A 23,346-nucleotide genomic window follows, 5' to 3' on the forward strand; every position below is an offset into this window, starting at 1 on the left:
GGCTGCTGGAGCGGGATGGGCAAACGGCGCATGCGGTGAGGCTTCTGTCACCTTGTGCACCAGGGAGCTCTCAAAAAGTGCCAGCCACCTTCTCAGAATAAACATGCACAGGAAATTCTGTCATACCTCGTCTTCCAGTAGTTACAGGAAAGGCTTTTTTGGTTGTTCTGAGTATCAGTTAGCTGTTTCTTGTCGGGTAACGCAAGGCTGTGAGGAAAGGCTGCTGCTGTAGGACCTTCCCCTCATCCAGTTGCCATTTTGGTCTTAGATTCTTTAGATCCAGGAAGCTACATCTTTAATCTTAGAGTCTTTCGCTAGATTTAATGGCAAAATTGGTGCTTCAATTAAACCAAAAAGGTAAGGGTGTTCACCCGCAACTCCTACTGTTTTGGCAAAGTGAGAAATTGGGCAGTTCTGATGTTTCTTTAATCGTTTGAATTTAATCAAACTTTTTTTTTTTCTCTTTCTGTTGAATCTGTGAAGACCTGAGTATCTGACAGTTTACGTTTCAGGAAGGGTGGGGAAGCCAGGCTGTCTCTCTAGAAATGATGTGACATACCAAATGTGAAATTTTAGAAATGAGTGAAATGTCGCTTAATTGGTCTGAGCAAGGAGCTGAAAATACTTGTGTTAGTTGTGACTTTTATCTAGCTCATGTAAAAATAACTTTTTGTAAGTAGTTAGTCCAGTTCCTTTACCGTTGTACTGAAGTGCAAGTTCAGCGCGAAAGTGCGCTGAAAGGTCTGTATACATACCTGCCATCATCTCTAATGTCTGTTCTTTGGCGTATATACTGAATAATGGCATTTGATTACAGGTCTTGCTTATTTTGAAAAGACCTTGTGCACCTGTTCTTGACTCTTTCCTATAGTTTTTGTTACTGTGTCATTTAAACACCTGTGTACAACAGAAAAGGGGTTATAAAGCTTTCCCTTTTCCAGTTGATTTTTCAAACAAAGTTTGGGGAGTAAACACTTCAAGTGCAGAGAGGTGTTGTGTCTATGGCATTAGTTTTGATTGTTGGGCTTGTTTTTGTTTCTTTGTTTCACCATTTATCCCTCTACTTAGTTGTTCTTAATTATTTCTGTATGTCTTTGGACTTGTGGTTGGGGTTGGGTTTATTTTTTATTTTTTCCTCCTAATTAAAATAACTCCCTTTCCTGTATTTTACTAAATTATAATTCAATATATTTAACCTTTTGCTTTTAAGGTGAAAAAGAAAACTATCTAATCGAAGAGAAAAGATGCAGAGCACTTCAAATTACCTCTGGCTGTTGTCTGACATTCTAGGACAGGGAGCTACTGCAAATGTTTTCCGGGGACGACATAAGGTTTGTGAGGAATTACTAATCTGAGTAACATGGAAAATTGAAATTTTTTCCATGATTCTCATGATGTGAGTAGCATCATGAAACCAATGTAAAACGGTTCAAGATTTAGGTCTAAAGCAAATATATCTTTATTACTATTTGTACTTAGTTTTTCATTTTTAATATTCATCCATTGAATTAGAGTTCTATACAGTTATTTCTGAGGATTTGTTTTTAATATTGTATTATTTGTCCTTGTAAAATATTAACAGTTACTAGTTCTTCATTGCTCCATTCTTCAATTTTATGGAAAAAATACTCCTTGCTTAACAATTTAAACAGGAATAAAAGTCTTATCAGTTTTTATTACATGATATGTTATTTTTGTCTTTGTTAAATTCTCTTTTCATAGTTTTTCCCAGCTCTTTTAAAACCCATTTTTTGTGATTTTTTAAATTTTGTACCATAAGTAAAATATTCTTAACATATTACTGTATTGGCTGAAGTTGCTGTTAGTCTTTGTCTGTAAGTCACGGCTTCATACATGTCTAGGACACCATCTTCTTGGTGATGTGCCATGAGTAATCAGTACAAAATAGTACATCTTTGAGCAGTTTTGCCATGGAAATGATATACTGATGTGTATGTTGTAACCTGAGCAAGGGGCTAAAATGCCCTTACTTGTGTAGGTCATTCTGTTGCTGTGAATTTCATGGTATGTCTCACAAAATGAAGATAAGCCTGGTTGTGAAAGTAATGTTCCCTTGTAGTGATGACGGTCTGTGTGAAATCAATATGAAGGTATAGATAAGCTACGGTGTTTTCTATGTTCCGCATTTAACTATGGAGCAACACTAAGCGATAATTCAGCAGTTAATGGACTTTTCTGGGTGAATGAATTCCAACACAGAATGATTCCCATGTAAAGCCTGCAGTTTCATGGTTGCACCTCTCATCACCCTCACTAGTGTGAGCGCATGACCTGCGCTTCATTGTCAACGGGAGAAAACTTTTACCTGGTCACCAGTAGTGCACGTAAGTGTGCTGTACAACACACCTAGTCAAAGCACAGGGAGGCTTTGTCCTTAGGAAGAATCTGTGCACACCAGACTGCTAATGTAAGCTTATTCCTAGAGTGGGCACAGGGAGGTCCTCTGCCCTAAGAGGGACAGGAGTTGCACTCTCAGCTAGTGCTGTGGCCTGAGCATGTTGGGGTTTAGTCCCACTTGAGAACTTAAGTCTCTGGTTAAACTCATGACTGTGCTTCTGTCACTTATTACGTGGGTTTGAATTGCTTCAGGATTTTGCATGAGTAGTATGTAGTGCTCGACACTGCTTTCTTTGAAAAAACAAAATACGCTTTATCAGTATAAACAGAGCAATAAATAAAAACAGAGGAACGTCTGAAAGTTGTGTTTCAACATCTGAAACTTAAGCAAGCCGAGATTCTCAACTGTAGTATGTGTGTGTCTCATTGATTTGTGCAAGTGGCTTACCTCTTACTGAAAAATTATTTTTCAGCTAAGTTTGTGGGTCATTCTTAAATGTGTAGCCTTTCTTATGCTAGCGATTCTTTTTTTAAAAAGCACTTAGATTTTGTGGGCGAATGTTGAGTTTCCATTCGGCGAGTCTGTTTGCTTCTAGTCTGTATTGAACTAAACCAATACATACGTAATTTTTTTTAGTAGAATCTTAACTTTCACCTTAACACAAAATACTGTTTTGAACTATTTCTAATCTGGGTATGCTTGTATGCACAACAGATCTCAGAATGCTTGGATAATGGGTGTGTGTACATTTACAATCCTAGGCTTCTGTTTGATTAGTAATTTGTTTGTTTTGAACAGAAAACTGGGGACTTATATGCTGTCAAAGTATTTAACAGTATAAGTTTCCTTCGTCCTGTGGATGTTCAGATGCGAGAGTTTGAAGTATTGAAGAAACTAAATCATAAGAACATTGTCAAATTGTTTGCCATCGAAGAAGAGGTAATGAGTTGTTGTAGTTGTGATCTGAGATGCATGGTAGTAACCACAGCACTGTCTTTTTGCTTTATCCTGAACTATAGAGGATAAAGTTACGTTTTTAAAGAATGGTAACATATATGATGATATGAATACCCTGACTCGACCACCACCCTTTTTTGGTTTTCTTTCTTTCTTTCTTTGTTGTTGATGGGGTTTTTTTTTTTGAAAGAATATGGTTGCTTTCAGCGTGCAGGTATAGATTATGGTTCTTCAAAGCCATCTCAAGAGGCCACTGTCCTAAGCTTTATCTTGAATTAGGATTTTTAAGCTATTGACATGTGTGAATATTTAATACATACTGATAGTTGGAGGTGTTTCAATAATCCTGACAATTTTACGCTTTTGCTTTGCAACTAACTAAAATAATGACATAGGACACGTAGAACTGTATGTTAGTATGGATTGCAGTAGTTGTGCTGAAACTGAGACTGATCAATTGAAATGACCCAGATGCTGAGATTAGTAAAGAGGAAAGAAGGACGATTGCTGCTGTCTGCTCTTCTGTGCTGTAGTTTCTGGTTTGTCCACCTATCAGTACTGCTGTCAACCCTCTAAGTGCCTTGAACTTGAGGCTTTCTTGATTTTTTTTTCCCCCTCTCCAAGTTAGAATACATGAAACAATATAAAAAATCACCTGTGCTTCTCTTGGAGAAGATCACCAGAATGGGATTTATGATCTAACTACAGATTTCCTTTTTCTTTTTTTTGAAAGTAAGATCCTGTGGTTATATGTGATTTCTGACATTGTTTTCACAATAGTCACAGACTCATCTTTTTTAATTCTTTTTTTTTTCCAGACAACGACTAGACACAAAGTACTAGTTATGGAATTTTGTCCATGTGGGAGTTTGTATACAGTTTTAGAGGAGCCATCTAATGCCTTTGGTTTGCCAGAGTCTGAGTTCTTAATTGTTTTGAGAGATGTGGGTATGTAGACTTTGCTCTTTAGTCTAATTCGTTGACTGAAACAAACTCATACTTGTTTTATTTATCTTGAAAGAGCAAAGGATGAGGAATTTGAATGACTGTCAAGTAATTGAGCAAATAAATATGGTCATATGATGTCACATCTTTTATTTATATCTATATTGGTATAGATAACTGCATTAAGAAGCCATTTCTGTTCGAAGCATTGCTATAATTTGGTTTTGTTTGTTTCAAGATTATTTGTCACCTGTTGGACTGATTCCTGTTGATAATTAATCTCAGAAGAGTAAATTAGAAAAATAGTGAGGTTTACCTCTGTCTGCTTGTTATAAAATTTTCCTCCATTACTTTATGGGAAAGGGGTTGCTGAGAGCCAGAAATACTATAATGTAGTTGTTTGAAAGAAAAAAAGGCAAAAATGCTTAGAATATTCTCTTATCCTGGTCTTTTTGTTGAGTGTCCCTTCTCATTCCCATTTCCCAATAAGAAAGTAAACATACGTCTTCCTAGCCTCAGTTACAATTCAATGTTTGAGCAGTCTGCGTCAAGATGTATACATAAATTCTGGTGTGTTTGGTTTGGTTTTTTTTGTTTTTTTTTTTTTTTTTAATTGAAGTGGCTGGGATGAATCATCTCCGGGAGAATGGAATAGTGCACCGTGACATCAAACCAGGCAATATAATGCGTGTTATAGGTGAAGATGGTCAGTCTGTTTACAAACTTACAGACTTTGGTGCTGCAAGAGAACTTGAAGATGATGAACAATTTGTTTCTCTCTATGGCACAGAAGAGTATTTAGTAAGCCGATATGATTTCACTTTATGTTGAAGAAATGTTTGAAGCCCAGGGCCCTTTGTGATGAGAGTTGAATAAGTGAAGGTCAGACTGTTGGGAATTAGTATTTAAACATTTGTATTATAATTTTTTTTAGAACTTTCCACATTTTTCACCTTGGGTCATGCCAGTTCTTCTGCTGATCTGAGCACAGTAGCGTTTACATAATTTTCAGATCTAGCTTCCACTGTTGCCTTGTGTGAAAGGAAGAACAACAGTATTTTAGTTATGACTGTCTTTGCCTTTATCTCTGTAGATATTTTTTGGTTTGTATTTGAGCTACTCGAATGATGTTGGGTGTAGTTAAGATCCACTTGGCATCTTAGTTAACCAGAGAGAGACAGACAGAGAAGCATCAATACAAGCATCTTAGGCATAATTTTCTTCCTGCCGTGTTTTCCCACATGTAGTATCGTAACTGATACTCTCTTCTGCTATGGATCTTTTTCTGATTTGGTTTCTGTTGTTTCAAAATCATCTAGAGGAATGCTGCTTTCTCTTCTTCTTCAGTGGGGTTTTATTCTAGTAGTCAATCTTTAGCTAAATTTTAAAATATTTTTTGCAAACCTTTAATAAAAGTGATTGTCATACCTAGGAACACTTCTGTGATATTCTGTCAGAATAGTTTAAGCAAATTCTATGATACAAGCTAACTTTGCTTTTTGATTAAAGAGCTGAAAGTTTAGAATGACAGTTACCTTGCTGTGAAATGATAGGTTGGGGTTTTGTTCTTTATATTGTTCATAAAGCAATTCTAACTTCTTTTTTTCTGTTGGTTTTTTTTTTCTGGTGTGTTTTGGTTTTTTTTAGCATCCCGATATGTATGAGCGAGCAGTTTTGAGGAAAGAGCATCAGAAAAAGTACGGAGCAACAGTTGATCTATGGAGCATAGGGGTGACCTTTTACCATGCTGCAACAGGGAGTTTGCCTTTCCGACCTTTTGAAGGACCTCGTAGAAACAAGGAAGTGATGTAGGTAATTTAGAAGGACAATTTTATCTGGTTGTAAATTAAGTCATTCTGTGATATGCTTTTTATCAAGAAATCCTACGCACATATAGTAAACATTAAAATAGTGAAAATATTTAAGGAAAAACATTCTTTAACTTTGTTGTTGTTTAACCCCAGTAGGCAGCTGAACACCACACAGCTGTTTGCTCACTCCCCTGCAGTGGGATGGGGAAGACAATTGGAAGGGTAAAAGTGTGAAAACTCGTGGGTTGAGGTAAAGACAGTTTAATAAGTAAAAAAAACCACAACAAACAAACACCAAAAAGCCCCCACCCCTAAACCCAAAGGAAAACAAACCCAAGAAAAACAAGTGATGCGAAAAAAAAAAAACAAACAGTTGCTTACCACCACCCAACTGATGCCCAGTGTGTCCCTGACCAGTGGCCTCCCTCGCAAATTTTCGCCCCCCCTACCTCCCAGCTTTTATTGCTGAGAGTGGTGTTGTATGGTACAGAATAGCCCTTGAGGTCAGCTGTCCTCCTGTGTCCCCTTCCAACTTCTTGCCTACCCCAGCTTACTTGCTGGCAAGGCAGTGTGACAAGTAGAAAAGGCCTTGATGCTGTGTAAGCCCTGCTCAGCAGTGGCTAAAACATCCCTGTGTTATCAACACTGTTTTGTTCACAAGTCTAAAACACAGCAGCATAGGAACTACTATGAAGAAAATTAACTCTATCCTAGCCAAAACCAGTACAAACATTCTTCTTCAACAAGGATTTTACTGTGTGGCACCTTAAGACCTGAATTAAGCATCAGAGAGCTCCTCCAAAACACTAATGTTTTTCCAACACATCTTTCCTTCATCATGGCACTAAGCTGGTTTGTTGCAGTGTGGTGTATGTAACTTGGATATTCAAGCAAAATTATGATATTGGGTTTTCAGTGCTGCAAATTTTTGTTGTCCTTTAAATGGCTATCTTCCCAGGCAGTCTTGAAATGCACGCACTACCCATGAGAGTCACATTTTTGAGTAGCGTAGTTGTAGACTGTGGCTGAAGATAACAGGGGTAGCTCCTGAATGGGAAACAGAAGTTGTATCTATGACGTGCTGTTTGGAATTGTTTCCTGTTTCATCTTAGTCTAGTTCTATTTTGTTGTTGTTCTGTGTGTTGCATTTAAAAAATAAAGCAAGGTGGTACTTGGGAGCTCTAATAAGCCAATAACATCTCTGTTCTGGTACTCCTTGCAAAGCTGACTCCAGTTTCCTTAGTTTAAGGAAACTCCCATCCTGTGATTATATCCCACAGACATTCTTGCCGTATCTTCTTGAGAGAGAAGCAGAGAACATATATTTTGTATGTTCCTTGTCCTCCAAAAAGAGAAAGCACAACTGAAATTTTCTGTTGCAAAAAGCTTATCGCTCCTGATGCGTTTTATGAGAAATTTGAGAAATACTAGACTATTCAGTACAAAGTTAGACAATGCCATATCGTATCCAAATTGCTAGATGTTTCCAAGTTAAAGTAATTTCTCAAAGCCCACCTCCTGTTCCTTCTTTATCCCCAGGTGACTTTGTGGTGACTACATGTCATCTCTTGCCATGGAACATGCTAGAAGTTAGTCATGTGAATGCCTAAATTGAACTGCCTTGGAAATCCAACTTCAGTTAATTAATACTTGTGAAAAAACTTCAGCTTCCTTCAGTGATGCTTGAAATCTCTCCTAAATTTTTCCCAAACCTGAGGTAGAGAAAGTTGGTTCTCCAACATAGCCCAAAGGGTTTCCTTTTTATTGTTTACTATTTTAGCACCACTCTGTCAGCTTGTAAGTGAAGCTTCCTAATTATTGCAAATGATTAGGCCTACAAATTTAGCCCAACCTGTTTTTTAGATAAATATTATTGATCCCCCTTTCAGGATTAGTTATTAGACCTGTGTATGTACAAGAGGTAGTAGTTGAAGTCTCTATTATTTTCATAATGTATCACAGGTATAAAATAATCACTGGAAAGCCTTCAGGTGCTATTTCTGGAATACAGAAAGCAGAAAATGGACCAATCGAGTGGAGTTGGGAGATGCCTGTTTCTTGTAGTCTTTCAAAGTAAGTTTGAACTTCTCACAAAATATTTCAGTGCTACTTGATTGGTTTTTTTCAGTTATTCTCTCAGGATTGGGTCTTTGGAACTGAGATCTGACTGTTGCAGTTGTTTTCTTTGAACTCTTCGGTAGATCAGTACAGTCTACCATTAGGTTATCAAGTGTTTTTTCTTCCCATCTGTCCAAATAGTTTTATGACTACTAATTTACAAACAAGCACCTGAGAATCTGAAGTGGTATGAAGAGAAGAAAGATTATTACTGTATTTTCTCCACCCTCAGGAAAGAGTATGAAGATTTAATAAACTTTGAATTGACGTCCCCCCTTTCTTGCAAGAATGTGACTTCAGACATTACAAAGATTGGGCAGTAGGAAGGAAATGATAAGAAAAGACAACTCAGATACTTGCATTTTTGCCAGAAAAAAATTCACATCAGCACATTTTAACATATAGTATCTTTTAAATGTTTTTATCATCATATTTTTTGCTTCAATATGTCATAATACTCAGTAGGAAGAGCCATGGAAGATCTAATCTTAATATGATTTTAAAAACACCACCCATAACCCATTTACCTATTTATCTCCCTGAGACTTCTTCAGTACTTTGAAGTTACTACTCTTTCATGGTAAAGGGAGAAAAAAATTGTTCTGTGAACAGACTCTAGAAACAAACTTTTCTGAAAGCCAAATATATAGACCCATAAGGGGTGTAGAGTCAAAGTCTGGTTTATATCAATTCATTAGTTTATACTAATAATACTAAAGGAGAAAAGATCCAAGTAGATCCAAGTTGTCTTATCTCTTCGTGGTGTCCTCTAGGGGTCTGCAAGTACTCCTCACACCTGTCCTGGCGAATATTCTTGAAGCAGACCAGGAAAAATGCTGGGGATTTGACCAGTTCTTTGCAGAGACGAGTGACATACTGCACCGAATAATAATCCACATCTTTTCACTACAGCAGATGACCTTGCACAAAGTTTATATTCACAGCTATAATACGTAAGCGTTCTCTCTCTCTCTTTTCATTACTTTGCTCTTACTCAGGCAGACAGTAGTGTGACCTCAGATCACCAAGATCACAAATTCAGAAGCCTTTCCTTAGCAGTTTATCTGAGGAAGTGAAAGCTTGTAATTCTCCTGTGTAGTCGCAGTTGCATGTTGACCAAAAGTAAAAATAAAATCATTGAAGGTCAAATCAACTGGTCTTAAACTTGGTCTTGATCGGTGAGGGAGCACAGACTTAATCCTTGATGTGTTACAATGTGTCTGTGTTCTTAAGGGATACTGACTCATCCCACGTTTGTATGTGTTACTTACAAAGTAGTTTTCCAGAGACTCCGTTCAACTCTTGCTTTTCTTATCTTGTCTTCAAGAATACAAAATGTGCGCATCGTCTGTGTCTGACATAAAATTCTCACAGGGGTTCTGAAGTTGTAATTGGTACAATTTAGGATTCTGAGTTATATGGAGTTCACATTGTGGTCATTAAGTGCTGATGTTAAAAGCTGATGTTAAAAGCTGTAAACTCTAGGGTACAGGTTGATACAAAAATAAGTGCCTTTTCTCTGCCTTATTACAGATAATATAGAGTATGTGTTTTCTCTAATATGCAAACAGATACAGGTATTTCATCAAATGTGTAAATACAGTTCTGGCCTTTTCCAATTTTTCATTTCTATTCTGTCATTTGTATTTTGAGAGCCCAAATACCGTTTTTGCAGAGAAATCTTGCCTGTAGCTCAAACTGCTATTTGTACTTTATTTTTTTAATTTATTTTTATTATTACTGACATTTATTTATATACTAGCTGTAGTATTAAGAAGTGACAGTGTACTAGTGCTGCATAGGAGGCAAATTGGTCCTTCCTATTAGTGTCCTTAAGGTTTTTCTTCTTTCTGGGTGGTTTTGTTCATTGGGTTTTTTGGTGGTTTTTTTTTTTTTTGGGGGGGGGGGGGGGGGGAGGGGGGGGGGTGTCTTGCCAGAGCTACTATAGAAGATGGTTCAAATTCTTATGTCTTGTGTCCATTGGTTGCTGGAAATAAAATACAGAAGTGTCTTTGGTCTTCCTTATCACTGCTGTTTTAGGAGATAATCTGGCTGTCTGTTAGCTTACAGGCTGAGTTTAAGGTGTGTGCTTTTTGACATGTAAAACGCCAGACTTTTCTCTTGGAGAGACCATCCGTCTCCTTTGATGAAGTGGGTATGCCTCAGAAAACTGAAGTATGCTTCCTTCCTCTCATCTGGTGTTGCCTGTTTTTACTGACCTTCAGACTTCAGGCCAAAGCGAGTTTGTTTACACAGACGTGCTTTGGTGGAAAATCAGAGGTAGAAAGGGAAGTTTGATATTTTGCAGGAAATAGCATTTATTTTTGTAAACGAGCAACCTGGAGCCTTAGGCAGTGTGCTGCTTTTTGTTCTGCTTATAAGTCAAATGCTTTATGTGTAAAACCAGTTCTTCATTAATCAGAAATAAAAGGGATTTTTAAGTAGTACAAAATCTGAGTTGTTGAACTAATGTAGTGATTCTGTCTACTACTGAATACATTGTTTGTATTATAGAGCTGCTATATTTCATGAGTTGGTCTACAAACAGACAAAAATACCATCTCAGAATCAAGAACTGATATATGAAGGTCGCCGTTTAATACTAGAACCTGGCAGGTTGGCACAGCACTTCCCCAGAACAACTCAGGAGAATCCTATCTTTGTAGTAAGCAGGGAGGCTGTGAACATTGTCGGATTAATCTATGAAGAAGGTATGTGAAAGTCATTTCCCCTTTCTTATAGCTATCTTTTGTAAATAGTTTGGGTTATTTAATTATCTTTTTATGTCTGTTATATCTCAGAAATAGTGTTTGAAAATTTTCTCTGTTGGTACCTGAAGTTCTAAGTATGCAGGCCAATTGTTTTCAAAGATGCTGAATATCCAACATATTTTTACAGAAACAGTAGCTGCTTCTAATGTTCGTGGTGCTGTGAACCTGAGCATTTGTGTGTTAAGATGCGGTGGTACATATGGAGTTCTGAAATTTTTTGAAGACAACACTTTTAATAAGTAGAAAGGAACATTATAGAATGTAATTCAAAGCTGGTTCTTTTGTTCCATTACTCACTAAATGGAAATTCAAGTTTTGCTTTTTTTTTTATTTGTCATGAATGTAGTTAGCCTTTCAGTTAACAGAGAAGATTTTAACAACTTACCTTTGCTTAGAAGATAAGGTAATGCCATAACAGGAAAAAAAAAGAAAGTAAGTTTTTGCATTTCCATTTATCATTGAGAAGCTTATAGAGGGCCCTATGCCAGAGCCCTTTTTTATAAGAGACGAGCTGGAGGACATGCCTGCAGTTGAGAGGTCAGCGTTGCTTTTGTCAGTCTGTCCTGCATAGTGTCTGCTTGGGCCAGCTGGCACTCGCACAGAGGTGCTGATGAGTCTTGTGGGTAGGTGAGCTGTTTGTGGAAGGATCAACAGGGCCTTTGTATTGTGCCAGAGCTTTCAGAAGGAGTCAATGAGCATGAGAACAAAGGAGATTCAGCTGCTAGAGGCTACCCTGGGTTTTAAAAAACTATTTAGTGAAGTCTTGCCCTTAAGAGTCTCAACGAAACTAAGCAGCCATGAGATAAGAGGGAACGGTCTCCCATGCGGACGAACATAGGGCTGAAGAACAGAAAGAAATGGTTGGCTTTCTCAATGGAGAGAGAGCACTAGTGGAGACCTGCATGAAATCTGTGCTATGCAGCATGTTCAAAAGTGAGTCTGGAAAAGGAAGTGAAGGACAGTTTGCTGAAGATCCCAAGTTATTTAAACCATTTAAGACAAAGGCTGGTTTTGAAGGTGTGCATGAGAACCACACGATATTAAAAGGCTTGGCACTAACAGATTAAATGAAAATCCATGTAGATGCACATAAAACCAGTGTACAGGATGAGGCGGGGAAACAGTCTGAACTTTTGAAGTCTCTTATGGAAAATAAGAAAATGTCTGTTTTGTGTTTCAGTTTTACTTCCTAAAGTACATCAACGTTATGATTTGGATGGGGATGCCAGTATGGCTAAAGTGAGTAATTATTATTTTAATTTATATACCTGTCTCAGATAATGATACTGAAATGCAAGCTACTTGATTTTCAGGTGAATAATGGTAATGAAACTATTTTTAATATGCTAGTGAGGATTCTGATTGACTGAAATGTATTTGTTAACAAAGGCTCCAAAAGTTTATTAAAGCCATACTTTGTATACAAAATATGTTTGTATATTTTTTTAAAAAAAGAACAAACCTGAAAAACAGCCTTCTAAAGTCCAAGTGCTTTGTTACTGCATAATTCAGTGATGGTGGGAAAGGAGCCTGCCACTTTGGAGTCCTGAAGCTAGCTAGAAGATTCATAACATCTTAGAGAGGGGTCTCTAGGACTCTGCAGAAGAGTAGAATTTCTATTGCCTCTCTTAAAAATTTTCAGAATCTGTGGGAAAGAAGTAGAGGGTGTTTCATTCTTTTGGTTATTTTTCTAAAACTACTGAATGTATGTATTGCCATGCTTTGACTTTTGTGACCACCATTTATACTATGCCTGTAAAATACTGGCTGCTGAGGAGGAGCCTTGTGTTGAGGCATGGTAGTCCTGAAAGCGTATGTCTCTTTGAATACCTGAAGTCTTTACAATTAATAAACAGAAAGTCATCAGTTGATATTAATTATTTTAAATATTGTAAATTACTGATTCTGCTTTGTTCACAATGCTAAATAATGCAGCAAACTTGTAAGTGGACTTAGGTCAATGAAGAGAGTCCCTAGCCTTAGAATTTAAAAATGTGTCATTTTTTACATACATTTTTTAATGTATGTGTTTAATTCCTAAACTACTGAAGAAATGTACTTGTGACTTCCCAGAAATTAAAGTAAATCCTGAGAGTAAGTGGTGTCATTTTTGTTTATAAGAGACTTATTTTCATCCCGAACAGATATTTCAGCATAACTGGAAAAACTCACTACCATGTTTAGCTCTGCCTCCGTAATGAGTGTTTCGTTGTCTCCCAACTGAGGTTTGGGCAAAGTTGTGCATTTTAAACTACCATCTTCATGTTGGTCTTTCTTTTCCTAATCTGTGTTGTTTTGTTGTGTTTAATTGACCTGAAAAAATTGTTAAGAGAATGCCAGATTAGTATTAATTTTGTTTGTTTTTTCCACCAGGCAGTAACAGGTATCGTATGTTATGCCTGTAGAGTTGCCAGTTCTTTGCTACTTTACCAGGAGCTGATGCGAAAAGGAATACGATGGCTAATGTAAGCAATTGATTGAATTTCATAGCACCTTTTTTTTTAAAATTGAGATATGCCTTGATTATCAATACATAATTCTGTGATCTTCTAGTATCTTGGGAGGTTTTATTTACTCCTTGAATATGAATAGACTTTCTGAATTTTTTCCTCCTTTCTGTCATTAAGGAAACAAAAATCACTTTTTCTGACAATAAGGTTTAGGTGTTTGCAATTTCCCTTCTGTGAATAATTTAAGTCTAACCTCTGGTAACATGCAGATATAATTGAGCAGCTTGCACAAGATAGTTTTATGAGGATTATACTAATGCATCTCTAACTGAAAGCAATTCTTACTTGCAGTTACTACTGTAGATATATTATTGTATTACTGATTGCTGGTAAGATGGCAGTTGAATACTTTTGTTATAGTCTAATGCTTCACTTTTTTAGTGAAATAATCAAGGATGATTACAATGAAATGGTTCATAAAAAGACAGAGGTTGTCATCAGGCTGGATTTCTGCAGCAGAAACATTGAGAAAGCTGAGAAAATGTGAGTAGAAGCAGTACACTGAATGCACTGATTTTTCATTATCATCTTTAATGACAGCGGTTATGTTTATTTAAGTTTATTTACAGGGGTTTTGCATGTAAAAATTAAATTTGAATCAGCATGGATTTACTGATGGGGGTGACTTAAGCAGATTTAGTAATATCCTTTACTCAAATTAGAGTGTTAATTTTGCTGCTTAACCTAGTGGGAACAAGTAATTAATATTGAGTCATAATTGTATGTGTTCTTTTTCTGCTTTCTTCTCTGACTCAGCTCATTTGCTGTTGTTGACTTTAGAAGCTATAGTAAAGCCTGGACAAAGACTCAAGTAGCTTTCCTTTCATTAGTGCTTTTGTTACTCAGTTTCCTTGTGTGTGTTTATTAAGGATGACTTTAAATACTGCCCCTTTCACAGCTTTAAGACCATAGCATTTTGTGCATGGAAAGAATTTTAATGTTGAAATATAACACAGAGCGGCTGCCAAAAAAAACACCCAACCAACTAACCAAACACAAATGCCCTGTCCCAGAAACCCCCCCAAAAAAACCCAAGCTGCATTAGGATATCATTAGATCACGGTGCGTGCACATAGGGATGCCAAAAGTAATCTGCACAGGAAATTCTACTTCTGTCATTTTCTATCATGTTATTTTTGTCTATTTTGGTTAATTCAAATGGCAGAGGTCTGTATCACAGAATGGCACTGTTGCCCATATGGACCCATTTAGATCTATATAGTAGAAAGTTTTTAGAGCGCTTTCTTTGAAACTGACAAAATGTATAGTAAGGAGCAACTAAAGAATTACTATCTTTTAGCATGGGAGACTTCCAAGATTCAAAGACCACAGAAAACACTTACTTTTCTTGGCTTCTGTTCTAAGGAAGCAAATGTTTTCCAGTGGTCAGACTCTTCTGCCCTACCTCTTTCAGTCAAGTGCTCTCTGTAGGAGATGGGGTTGCACCATTGAATTCTCCCTCCAAGTTTCTTTTTCCCTCTCTCCTGATCTTTGCTTCATCTCCAAGTCCCACTCAATGTCCAATTCTCAGTCACATCTCTTCCACTTTTAAAGTGTCCTTGCAGTGTTTTGTTCAGTCTTTCCACAAACTAGCATTAGCTCCGTCTTTAAGGTGTATTATTCTTACACAGTCTGATAATGAACTTTAAACCCCGCCTCTTCACAGGATTCTCCTACGGGAAGTTGTTTACCTATTCAACCTACTGCCAGTCTCCCCCGAATGCTCTCTTGGTCAGAGGATTCTCTAAACTTGCTTCCAGGCTGCTCTGGAAATGCAGGTGCTCACAAGATGATTAATGCACACATGTTGAGCCGTTGGCTTTGCAGAGTAGACTTAGGCCATGTTGGAGCTGCTGTGCATATGCGAATTGAACAACTTGTATGTAGTAGTTATGGATACCCCAGGATTTGTCAGATTTGCTATGTGCATGCCAAACATGTACAAACTGACACACCTGGGATTTAAGGTACTTGCTTTAAAAAAACCCACCATCAGTGAACCTAGCAAAGTTGATAACTGGCAAGATAACAGTATACCTGTGTAGCCTAGTTACAAATCATCAGGGGTGTAATCCAAACTCTTCCTCAAGCCAGTTTGCATTAGTTGACAGCACTGGTTCTTGTTCGCTCTGTATTTGGTTCAGATAGCTTCTTCCTGCACTCTACCAGGTCCCCACGGAAGAAAGGCACTTAGGGCTCAGAAGAAACCTCTGTAGGTTCTGATTTGTGACTCTAGTGCCTTCAGCAGTATATCAGAGCAGCAATTTGTAAAATATTATGTTCACTTGCAAACTAGAGTAGTTCTCATGTGAATAGAAATTTGTTGTGTGTTTGCACATGGTCTTTTGGCCTCTTACGAAGGGGCAGGATTTTCAGTTTATTTGACTTCAGAAGACTCTTACGGAGTTAGCAAAGGACATGTCTTCTTGTTTGTCCTTCCTTTTCAAGGCTATGCTTCAAAGCATGACAATGCAAAGCTTTTGTTTGAAAAGTTAAACAAAGTATTGAAGTTGAGCAAAGTATGTATTTTTTGAAAGCAGCTGAGCAGGTTCTGATGGTGTTTTTAAAAAGAAAATGTGCCTAAGAGTCAACAGGAAAAACATCATCCCACATTATTTATTTGGCACTTGAGCTATGGTCATATGAAAAATATCAACACGAACAGGTGGTGCTACTAACCCAGCCTTTAAGGTTTTGGTAACTCAACCAGCCCAAGGTTTTGGTAACTCAGCCTTTCCAGTAAGTTTCCACAGAAAAGCATTTTGGTGCACTGGAGTATTAGTTTGTAGCATGTCATTGACTACTTTAAGTAACTTCAGTTTGGTAATCTTTTAAAAATTATTTGATGAGAGGAAGTAGTTTTCCACTGCCTATCGAGTACAAGTACTGAGAATAGAATAAAGAAGTCAGGAATGGCAGTTTGAAACTTCTTTTTACCAGTTCAAATGTAGGAAAAAATTTCAAGGAATTTTTTTTCACAACTAAAATGTTTCCATTATTAATGGCCACCTAAGGTTGTCAGTGTTTCATGGCTGCTGCTTGACAGATACTGTATTTCACATAAAAGAAAAGGTAGTTATTGTTACACTCTAGATTCAAAGAATATTCTGAGTGTATTCACTGCTCGTTTATTTTCTTTTTTAACGGTGGGATTTTTTTGTGGTCAGATGTGAGAATTTGATGCAGATCAACTTGGAAGCATCAGAAGTGGATGAAATTTCAGAGATACACACAAAACTGTTGCGTGTAAGTATCTTAAAGCCTGTGTCATTCTTAAAATGATGTTTCTAAAGAAAAAGCCAAATACACGATAACACAGGTTTTCCTGTGAATAACAACTCTGAATTTTCAAAGTAATTTCGAGACTGCCAAATGTTAAAATGCCCATACTTAGATGTGGATATCTTTCTGAAAACGGAGTAAATCCTTTTATTAGCCCAGTGTAGTGAAAATAACAAGACGTTCCTGAAAATACATTCTCATTTTCTAAAATACTCAAGTGAAAAAATTATATCCATGAAAAATATCTTACTTTGCATTTTTTTTCCCTTTCCTTAAAGAATTTTAAACCACTTTGTTGGCTTTCTAAAATGATACATACAGAAACACACTTCAGAGTGATCTGCTTTGAAATTTGCATCATGTTTCCAGACAAGTAAGGAAAAATTGAAAATAATTTTACACACTGGTGTCCTGGGAGCAGGTATAAAGTTCTCCATTCTAAAAGCAAAAGGTGATTAGTGCATTTTTATTTTGAAGGTTGTATGAACTCTGGAGAGAGAAAGGTATGAATTATGTCATTATATGAATTCTTAAGAAACCAAAAGAACAAGTGTAGAATTAAACAGGGAATATATGAAAGGTAGAAACTTACTGATGAAAAAAAATAAATATTAACTAACAGAAATGCCAGCATCAAAGATGATTCTTTCTTTAATAATACCATGCTTTAACTGCTTTTAGCAACGCCTAGGCAGATAATTAGGCATATTTCTTTAATGAAGGTCAGTGAAACAAATGGGTCTATAATATTAACGTGCTCAGTCTGTTTTCAGCCTCAGGTAATTTTTCACTTTACCCAGTGGTAAGATTGAACTTTCTTGCTCTTACATAGCTCTCCAGCTCTCAGGGCACAATAGAAACTAGTCTTCAAGACATTAAAACCAAACTTTCTGCTGGTGGTTTACTGGCTGACACATGGGCAAATCAGGAAGGCATGCATCCAAAAGACAGAAAGTGAGTAACTGTATTAATTGTTTTAATGTGTACTGAATTTTACATTGAGTTGTAGTTCATAAAACTCATTAATAGGTACTTACATTTATATAGAAAATATCTCATTTTCTTCCTTTTGTCACTCTAGTCCAGAAAGGCTGCAGGCGCTGCTATGTTCCATCACAGACATTTATTACCAGTTCAAAAAAGACAAGGCAGAACGAAGTAAGTAACTTATTTGATTCACTTTTAGCATAAACTGTAATGTAAAGGACACGTCAGTCCTTGTTCCACTAGGGTATCCATGGTAGGAATGGAGAGTTAGTCAGCAGCAATGAATATGTCTGTAGGTCTGTCTTAGGGACAGTGATACTGTCTTAAAGCCCATAAGAATGAAACACAACTATTAATCTCATACATTTGAATTGCAAGACTGGAGAGGAGGAAAACAAAAAGTAAATGACCACTTTTACCTATCAGGATAGGAGAAGGAAACCATATAGGAAATGAGTAAACTTAGTGGAGTTTTACATAAATACAACTAACAGAATTAAACTGGTAATGTCTGTCATCTGCTCTGATCCTAGGGCTTCCTTATAATGAAGAACAAATTCACAAGTTTGACAAGTAAGTTTTGAAGTTACCTTTGGGAAATACCATGATTGCTTTCAGGTCCTTCAGATGCTCTTACCAATAACCTCTTTTAATTTTTATTTCAATTATAACCTCTTTAGGATTGCTTTGTAAAATATCTCCTTTAAATATCTTAAATACATAGGGGTGCCAGCATATGATAATAAGGTGCTTTCTGGCAGTGGAGCTTCTTCACTGATAAACCTTCTAAATGTAAATGTCAGATACCTGTTCGTTACCTGGGCATAACTGTCTTCTAGGAAGTACATTTTTATTCCTGTTTTTTTAGGGAGGAAAAAGCCTGCGGTAAGGGTGAAATGACTTTTTAACTAAGGTGAAGATAATTTTCTACAGGTGAATAAAAGATAGGCTAGCTGAATGAAAATCTAGAATGATTTAATCTTTCAGGAAATATAGCATACAAAATAAATTTTAATGCAGTTCTCCATGCCTGCTTAAAATTGTCACATAAGAGATGGCCACATTAAGTGTCTGTATGTAACCTGGGTGTCTAGACTCCCATTAGGCTCCACTGACTCTACTGAGTAACTCTTGAGCAACTGTAAACAGCTCCTCTGCTCATGCTGCTGTACTTGTCTCAGGATCGATTCAGTTCCTCATATGCAGATGCCTACTACTATTTTAAGTTGCCCTAAGGTATTTAAGATGTGCTCTGAGACTGGGAGGTAGGACACAAGACAAATGGGAAACCTGCACCTTTCCACATAGACAGTCGGAAGCAGGGCAGGATATCCTTGTGCATCACAAATGAGACTAGATCCTTATGTTTAAGTAATTAAGTTATTCTCCTAGTGGCTGGTTGGTTGAGTGGTTCCCTAGACTTTGTTGAGTGCTATATCAATTTTGACACCGCTTCTGTAATTTTCTAAAAATTCTTGCTGTTTGTACCAGTAGTGTGGCTTCACTGACAATTACAGGTAGAGAGTTAACATGCAGAAGGCATCGGTATTCTCACAACCGTGCCACTTGATTTTCCCATAGCAAAAGCTAAATGGGGTAACTGCCAAGTGGAGGGGAGGTTGCCTTAAGATAAAGGACGGTAGGGGCAGGAAACCTGTAAGACAGATCATGATATGCTGAAAGAGACTTGGACGTATCATTGCCCTGCAAGAGCGAGGGACTGGACTTTATGTGAGAGATAGCAATAATTTTGTCATGTGTTCTTAAGGATGTGGTTGGAAAACAGGCAAACATTGGCATGCAATCCATAGCTCGTTTTAAAACTGCACTCCCTTGGGCAGATTAAAGACATTTAGGGCTTTCTCTACTACTCAAACTGTGTCCTTGCATTAATATGTGAGTAACTTTAAATAAATAGGCTTAATTTTCATGGTTTTGAATACTGGTATATTTTCTACCGCAAGTGTCTCTTTGGGATTATTCAGGTATCTTTGAGATCCTAACTACATCTTATTTCACTTGATTCACCCCAGAGAGAAATGGCAGTGGTTTTTGTCAAGAACGGTGTGCCATTAGCAACAGAGGCTGGCCTTTGTAGTATTTACCACTGGATAGACAAGGGAGCAGCACTCAATTTGGATTTTTTTTCCTGTTGAATGATAGGTATGCATGCCTGATGACAATCCAGTTACACTCTATAGCCAAAATTTGATTAACCAGTAGCTCTCACCCAAGACTTAATGAAATGCCAGAAGCAGGTGTTAGACTGTAGTGTCCCAATATCCTTGAGTTTCGCTTATTGGTGCAATGTGTAGCATGGTAAGGCAGTTACACTGGGATTACTGTGTGCAATGCTAGCCAGAATTGGGGTTTGGTTTGCTTTCCTGTCCTTATCTGCTTGCTTTATTCACTTGTCGTAAGTTTAAGCTGACACAAAAATCCAGGGTTTTTTTCGTTCATCTATATTACTCAGCACAAAGGATTATTCATGTATGCTGGAAGTATCTGCAGAAGGCAAATAAGAAGTAATAAGGATTTCTGTCCTTTCCATTTAGAATCCTTTTTCCTTAAATATACCCGCTTGGATAAATACGGACTCAGAGAAGACATTTGAGCATTTGTTCACATACAAATAATTGCAACTAAATGCTTCAAATGTTTGTTTGGGTTTTTTCCCTGCTAGGGAATATTTTTTAAACCTAAACTGTCAGTTCATGCAGTGTGTTGAATTCTTATACATTACAACAGCACAAATAAAGGTGGCTGAAGGGATTTTAAGTCCACATACCTCTTCTCCAAGTTTCAGAAAGTAAGTTAGAGGAGGGGGTTTTGAAAGCAGTGTAACACTGCTCTGGTTGTTTCTGTGTTGCAGGCAGAAGCTGTATTTGCATGCTACAAAAGCCATCGCTCTATTCAAAGATGAATGTGTCAGCAAGTATGATACATTTTTGGACAAGGCTGAGGACTGGACAAGGCAAGCTATTGATTTCTTTATTATTTGGTAATGTGCACTGCACCACTTTTATAAAGGAAGCTCTTAAAAGAAAACGTTTTTTCTTTTAGGAAAATGCTTCACACAAGGAAGCAGTTACTGGCTCTCACCAACCAGTGTTTTGGTATTGAAGAAGAGGTATCCAAATACCAGGATTATATAAATGAGGTAGAATGCTTCAAAATTACGTAAAGTGTTTGCATAGATGAAAGACTATTCCACATTATCTAATGTCAGTAGTGTTGTTTATAGTGAGTCTTACGTTAATACAGTCGCATTAAAATACAGGGCTGCATGGATGTAGTATTTGGTCTATAGTAGCTTCATTGCAGATGTTGGAGTGGAGAAGAGAGTGGTGAGATTTTTTGAATCCTGACCTGATTTTGCAGTTTGGTGGGGTCTTTTGATTTTGAGTTTTTCTGGGGGGAGTTGGTTTTTGGTTTAAGTGGGGTTTTTTTGGCAGTGTTAGCGTTCCCCCCAAAAAATCTGTGCGAATGGATGTGAGTTCATTGAGAAGTGTTCTGTGTAGCTGTTATCGTTAATGGATATCTTAATACTCTTAGAAAGCATAAAAAAACTACTCACATATTCAAGATTAGGGAATACGTGCTAAACTAATGCTACTGGTGACATGAAAGAAGATGTTTTGTTAAAATTTGGACAGTGACTGCAGGATGCAAACTTATCAGAATTACCTCAAAATTTGACAGAATGAGAGCATTTTCATGCAGTAAAATTATTATTCTTTATAAAGGAAATACAAATGAAAGAAAAGCACCTGATAGGTGTAAAAGCAATTAAGGAATGGTGGAGAGCAGCATTTTACTTATTTATGTTTTACTAGCACTACCAAAGTCAGTTATTGATTAGGATCTTATTGCCTTAGGATATCTACAAACATAACAAATAGGTAATTCTTCCTTTTGAGAGTTTATGATGAAAGTGTAAGACAGTTAAGAAGATGGAACAAATCAGGGAACTATAGGTCATGTCAATACAAAACTTGCCATGATGATCTCAACTCGGGGAATATCAGCCGCCTTACTACTGTAATGATTTTATGAGGCATCACAGCAATGGAGAGTTTAAAGGATTTTAAGGTGGACATCAAGATACATATGACAACTTGTATTGTAAGTTACATTTCCTTTTTATCTATTACAGTTACAAGATGCTCTGCCGCAGAAAATGTTTGCAGCTTCCAGTGGGATGAAACATACAATGAATACAGTCTATCCAAGCTCAAACACATTAGTGGAAATGACTCTGGGGTGAGAATTTCTTAATTGAATTGATGTAATATTCTGTACCTGTTATACAGGGGAATTGAAAAAAAAATAATTTACGGTTGACTTAGTGATTGCTGTATTAAGATCAAGAATTTTATATTGCAGAAAAAACTTTATATTGTTAAAGCAGTGGTACAGATTTGGAAGCGAGTAGGGGACAACACTAATACATCATCCATCACTTAGTAAATAACCAACCTGTTATCTGTCCCTTATTTTGGATGTAATGACAAGTTGCTGAAAGCTGTGTGGTGGTGAGTGAGTGTAGCAGATAACTGTCTCTATAAAAATTGTAACCTTTCTTTCACTTCTTGTCACTACAGTATGAAGAAACTAAAAGAGGAAATGGAAGGGGTTGTTAAAGAGCTGGCTGAAAACAATCACATTTTGGAAAGGCAAGCAATTGTTTTCCCTTTTTGGGCTGATACTAGGAACAGGCTTAATTTGGTACATTTTATAGATCTGGAACTTAAACTAAAGGACGATTCTATAGTCTCTTTAACTGTAAATATATTTTGAACTGTTGATCTGAGGTGTAACCAAAGAAAAAAAAAGTATTAAAAACCTTGAAACATTACTATAAAATCATTTTGACACAGCAATCATGGCATTTTTGTTTAATGTTACTTATGTTTAGCTAATAAAAATATCTGTTGCACAGACAGGTTAATTCTGAATTTAAACCCAATACTCTTGCAGCAATCCAGTGGTGTCTTTTAATTCCTCACTTTTAGACATAATTTTTAACAATTGTGGAATTATAGCAATCTGAATGAATGATTTTGCAGTTTTCAGATTGCTTAAGTAAAATGAAGACAAAGAAGGCAGCGTATTTCTTACAATCCTGAGCAGGGGTGTTGTCGTTATCACATACAGACTGACTTCGCTTTTTTTTCCCATGATGATGATAAAATATATAAAAATAATGATCTCCTGAAAGCTTCAGGGTAAATTGCTGGTAAAGCTGAGTTTACCTTCAAGCTGAATTGGTTTTGTTTTGTTCCCCATCCCCAGTTCCATACTTGGAGCATAGTATCCTCTCTTCTGTCTTCACATACAAAAGTTAGATACAAATGCGTTTGTTGGCATGTGGCACAGGAAAGGAAAAACCCATAAATAAATTATAGTGGATTAAGGATTGATTCTATAATCTGGTCAATCAGCTAAGAATATACTGGTTTTTCATTTTAGATTTGGTGATTTGACTATGGATGGTGGCCTGCGGAACGTGGACTGTATCTAGCTTTCAAAGGACTTGAAGAGGACTTGTAAATTTTTTCAAAGGGAAAAAAATACTTTTGGGATATTTAAAGGCAGATAATAAA

The 23,346-nt window shown here is 36.9% G+C and overlaps 1 protein-coding gene across 1 annotated transcript; it reads left to right on the plus strand.

The window, feature by feature from the left end:
- Nucleotides 1–1,219: 1,219 nt before the first annotated feature.
- On the plus strand, nt 1,220–23,346 carry TBK1 (TANK-binding kinase 1). Its single transcript, XM_009695839.1, has 20 exons — nt 1,220–1,331; nt 3,158–3,298; nt 4,135–4,264; nt 4,881–5,062; nt 5,909–6,069; nt 8,035–8,145; nt 8,964–9,143; nt 10,705–10,901; nt 12,142–12,200; nt 13,335–13,426; nt 13,853–13,954; nt 16,639–16,717; nt 17,586–17,707; nt 17,835–17,911; nt 18,274–18,313; nt 20,613–20,714; nt 20,804–20,900; nt 21,897–22,003; nt 22,345–22,416; nt 23,213–23,346. Exons 1-20 carry the CDS (start codon nt 1,245–1,247, stop codon nt 23,262–23,264), a joined length of 2,190 nt encoding a protein of 729 aa, XP_009694141.1. The 5' UTR covers nt 1,220–1,244; the 3' UTR covers nt 23,265–23,346.

The sequence above is a fragment of the Cariama cristata genome, unplaced genomic scaffold (assembly GCF_000690535.1).
Source record: "Cariama cristata isolate BGI_N322 unplaced genomic scaffold, ASM69053v1 scaffold40262, whole genome shotgun sequence".
In the NCBI taxonomy this organism is placed as follows: Eukaryota; Metazoa; Chordata; class Aves; order Cariamiformes; family Cariamidae; genus Cariama; species Cariama cristata.